Raw genomic sequence first — 4,221 nt, forward strand, 5'->3', positions numbered from 1 at the left:
CAACTTCCAAGAGAAGTGGTGATGGCTCCTACCCTGGGGGACTTTAAGAGGAGGCTAGATGTACACCTTGCTGGGGTCGTTTGACCCCAGTAATCTTTCCTGCCATGGCAGGGGGTCAGACTAGATGATCTACTCAGGTCCCTTCCAACCCTAGAAACTATGAAACTATGAAACTATTTGTGACTTAACAATGCAGCTGGATTTGGCCTGCTTCTTACATGGTGAAAAATTAAGATTCCCCAACCGGAATTACAGGGCCAGATCATTCTCCTGTAGCTGCATTGACTTCACAGGCCCTGTGGACTTTCTCTCCCCAGAATTTTGTCTCAGGAAAGGCAACAATTACCCTTGAAGAAAGTCTGAAGGGGAAAGCAGAGGTGCCATTTTCAGAGTCAGCTTTTCCAACTCAATCTTCTCAAGAGATTCCATTCTGTTCATATACCCAGATTCTCAGCTGATGTAAATGGGTGTCACTTCAGATTTCCACTCTTCTATGTACATTGGCTGAGGATCTGGCACCAAATGCACTATATGTTATCAAATGGATAAACATCAGTGGGTAATCTTTGTGGATCTGCATTAGTCCCCCTTCCCAACACTTTCTTTGGGAGGTAATCAGAGACACCCAGGATACAGGCAGAGGTTTGAGAAAAGGGAATCTGAAAATATTTGCAAGACATAACCCTTTCTAAAAAAGCAGAAAACTAAAAATGTGTGCTGCAATCATGGCTGATGTCACTTGGCAATAAAACATTAACAACAGAGAAATCCCACAAATTTTAACTGAAAAAAAATGAAAGCAGGCAAAGCTAGTGCTCATTAAAGTAGAGACTGAAAATTATCTTTCACCCCAATTCCTTTTTGCCAATGACTCATACCTTTCAAGAACGTCATTGTAGTGAAAATTTTCCGAGCTGCATCAGACCACTGTTTTATGTATTATAAATGTTTGAGCAAAATCAGTTCAGCAACTTTTGCTCTTTTTTTCGTGAAAATAAACAAACTTTTTGCTTGTAAGAAGTTGTATATTTGGATAAGCAAAAAATAATTGAAACACATTGTTTGAAACCTGGCTAATTTTAAGACTGTAGGGCGTCTTCAGAGCAAAAATAGAAAGCCAGGTTTGAAGAGAATTAATCCAGGAGTTTTAAATCTGTGAATGTCATTTTGTATAACGTAACTTCTGCTTCCCTCCTGGTACCTCAAACTTATTTGGTCAGGGAGAAAAAAGGCTCTAGTCTGCTGATCACACATACTTATCTATGCCATGGGTGGAATAGTTCAGTATAAAAGGATCTGAAAGAGATGACTGAGCTACAGCAACTGATGTTGGGAGTCTGCTGTGCTTCTAAACTCTGCCTGGAAGACAGCTGCTAGACCAGAAGCCCATTTAATAGATTTGGAATCGCAGACCATGCAATCAAGTAACCCTAGATGCCGATTCCCTTTCCCACCTCTAGACCCACTTCATAAAACCAGTGAGGCAGTGTAAATACAGAAAACCAGCCGTTGTGTAACATTCAAGTATAATTTCATTTGCAGAGATGCCAGGAAAATTATTTGAAAACTAGGGGTGATCAAGGGAGCTCTCAGTGTTAAAAGCAGCAGGAGATCACGAGCTTGGCACACATTCGAGAGTGACTGTACATCACATGTCCACTCACCCCATCACTGAAAGCTGGCAGCCCTGATGGCAAGATAGTGAAAAGCACGCTAGCCCCTAAGTGGCCTTCTGAAGAGCTCCTCTCCCAGTGTGCTGATCCCTGCAGGTTAAGAAGCACGTGCCTTTTTCATGCTACATGGTGCTGAGCGGTGAGAAGCAGCAACAGCCACTGTGCAGGCCTTAAACAAGCCACACAGTCACCTGGGCTGGGCTTGGGGTTGGAGAGACTTCTGAACCTGGTGGAAGAGCAGGCGACTCAGGAAGCAAATTATCTGGAAGAAGTTCTGCAAGGAGTAGATCCTGCCACTGTGCATGAACAGAGGGAACTGCGGAGTGGGGCTGGGCAGTAGGCCTGTGTTTGGCCTGCAGGGTATAATCAGAATCACTCTTATTATTTCCTTCTCCCCTTGGCTATGTTTTCCCTCCCAGTCCCTAGGAAACAACACAGGGCAGCCCAGGATTTGGTTGCTCTCCGCATCCTCACAATGGCTCACTGTTGATTTTAGCTAGTAAGAGTCTCTTCATGTACGGTGAGGCTCTACCCAATGATATAAGAGCAAATCAAGCAGGGGTACTAATTCAGTGTCAGTACCTTGGCAGCCCAACTTCGGTACACTAACCTCACTGCCATAGTATCCAACTATAGCTCCTCTAAATGACACCATTAAGACAGGCCAGAACAACCCTTAATGGAGTAAGTCCTAAGCAAAAAGGAAAATAGAATCTCATTTTGAGGGGGCTCAGCAGGCCTGAGTTCTATCCTTGGTTCTACCACTCGTGTGCTTGTACAACGTGCATCTGTGCCTCAGCTTCCCCACTATAAACTAGAGACCGTACCTCATTCAGGACACCATTCAGAATCTTAACATACTCCAAATGAATTGCTGGGATGACCTCAGATGGGCAGTATTAGGGAAGGTAAATGCAGTACTGAAGATCAGTAAGTGAGATCAACTTTACTATGACAGGCATAGGATGGCCAGCCTGAGATGAACAAGGCAACCAGACTTCAGCCCAATCTTTCAGTCTGAAGGCCAGGGCTTGAACTGACAAGCCTCAGTAAGCTGAGAATGCCTCGTATGGAAAACCATGAAGGAGAGGGAAAACCACAGTAACAATCAAGGACTTGGATAGCGTCACAGCCCATGTCGATTACAAAGCATTCAAAAATACTTGCAACTTCCCTCCATGCCACTATCTGTCATTATCCTTAGACTGACCAGAATCATGCTCCAATATGGCAAGACTAAGGGGCACTATAAGAAATCCAAGCACAGTACAAAAGACATCTTTAATGTGCCATTTCTCTCTTGCTCCCTCATGCCAGGTCTTACCGATCATGTCTCTCGCTTCCACTATGCCAGGGCAGCTGGGCATTTTCACTGTGTGGCCTCTCCCTCTGTGATCTCACATGGTAGGTCTGTGGGAACAGGTACACAAGCAGCAGTGTCAATAAGGAAGCTCCGTGAGTCACTTCCTTCACCAATCCCAGGCCTTGGTTCCCTGCGATCTGGCACTGTCACCCAGGTGCAATAGCCAGTAGAGGGTACCCACCCCTGGCATCATGATACCACAACTGTGGTTCTACTGTGGCACCACCATAGCCGCTGTAAAACTCTAGAGCTAAGTAGATTTTATTGCAATAGACTAATTTGCTTTCACGACAATGCAAACCAGATTCTGCATTTCTCTTTAGTCCAGGAAACCACACAACAGCATTAAGTTTTGACTGAGGACTGCAGGCACCAATATCAATTCATCCATAGCTTGGGGGTGAGAATGATAACCTATATATGTAAAGTAATTGGGCCTAGCCCCACGGTAACCTTCAACCAATGCCTTCTACAATGCAAAATAGAATAGACTATGTTGTAATGTCAAAATATTCTCTTCCCATGAAGGACAAAGGGAGCTTTCTTATTCAATGAGAGCAGGAAAAGACCCAGAGATCCAGCCTTTCCTGAAAGGATCTTCATTATCAGCAGGTCTTATGGAACAATCTGGATTTGAGACCCATGTGACTGTTTCACACACAATCAGCTCTTCCTAAAGGAATCCTTTCACTATCATAATGGACCTATGTGACGCTGGATGGCTTTTTGTCACAATCATGAAAGCATTTTCCCAGGTTTCGGTTCACAGGGAGTTCAGAATATTTGCCAACATAAGTCAGGAAAAGTTAGATGTGATGCTATCGCTAAATGGCTAAACTCTAAAGAAAGACTAATGAAGCTTTACCTAAGACCCCTGCTAAATTTCAGTGGGATGAAAGAAGGTTAAAGAAGACCTGGTTTGAAGGCCCAGGTGACTAAAACTAAAGCATCTTCCTACAAACACTAGAATCCACTACGTTAGTGTTGCATTAAGTTTGCCTGTTGATTAACTACTACTGGATTTTTGGATACTGTTTTTATTACAAGTACTGGCAGAGTCAACTCCTTTTTAAATGTGATACCCTCACTGATAAATTTACAGCACTCAAGAAAGTTAGGTACTCAGTTAGGCTCCAGAGCGGCGAGAGATGCTCAGGTGAAAGCCCGCCGCACCCCCCACTCCCC

The 4,221-nt window shown here is 44.0% G+C and overlaps 1 protein-coding gene across 3 annotated transcripts in view; it reads right to left on the reverse strand.

Moving 5' to 3' along the window:
* LOC109313642 (mitochondrial fission factor homolog B-like) overlaps nucleotides 1-4,221 on the reverse strand; it is a 42,829-nt gene that overhangs the window by 4,823 nt on the left and 33,785 nt on the right. For 2 of the 3 annotated variants that reach the window (XM_019540297.1, XM_019540296.1), the window contains exons 4-5: nucleotides 2,998-3,083; nucleotides 1,865-2,026 (exon numbers count right to left, since the gene is read on the reverse strand). In XM_019540297.1, coding sequence (XP_019395842.1) covers nucleotides 1,865-2,026; nucleotides 2,998-3,083 — 248 coding nt within the window. The remainder of the gene's footprint in view (nucleotides 1-1,864; nucleotides 2,027-2,997; nucleotides 3,084-4,221) is intronic. The other variant, XM_019540298.1, reaches the window with a different exon arrangement.

This window comes from Crocodylus porosus, unplaced genomic scaffold (assembly GCF_001723895.1).
Source record: "Crocodylus porosus isolate Cpor-Errol unplaced genomic scaffold, CroPor_comp1, whole genome shotgun sequence".
Classification (NCBI taxonomy): domain Eukaryota; kingdom Metazoa; phylum Chordata; order Crocodylia; family Crocodylidae; genus Crocodylus; species Crocodylus porosus.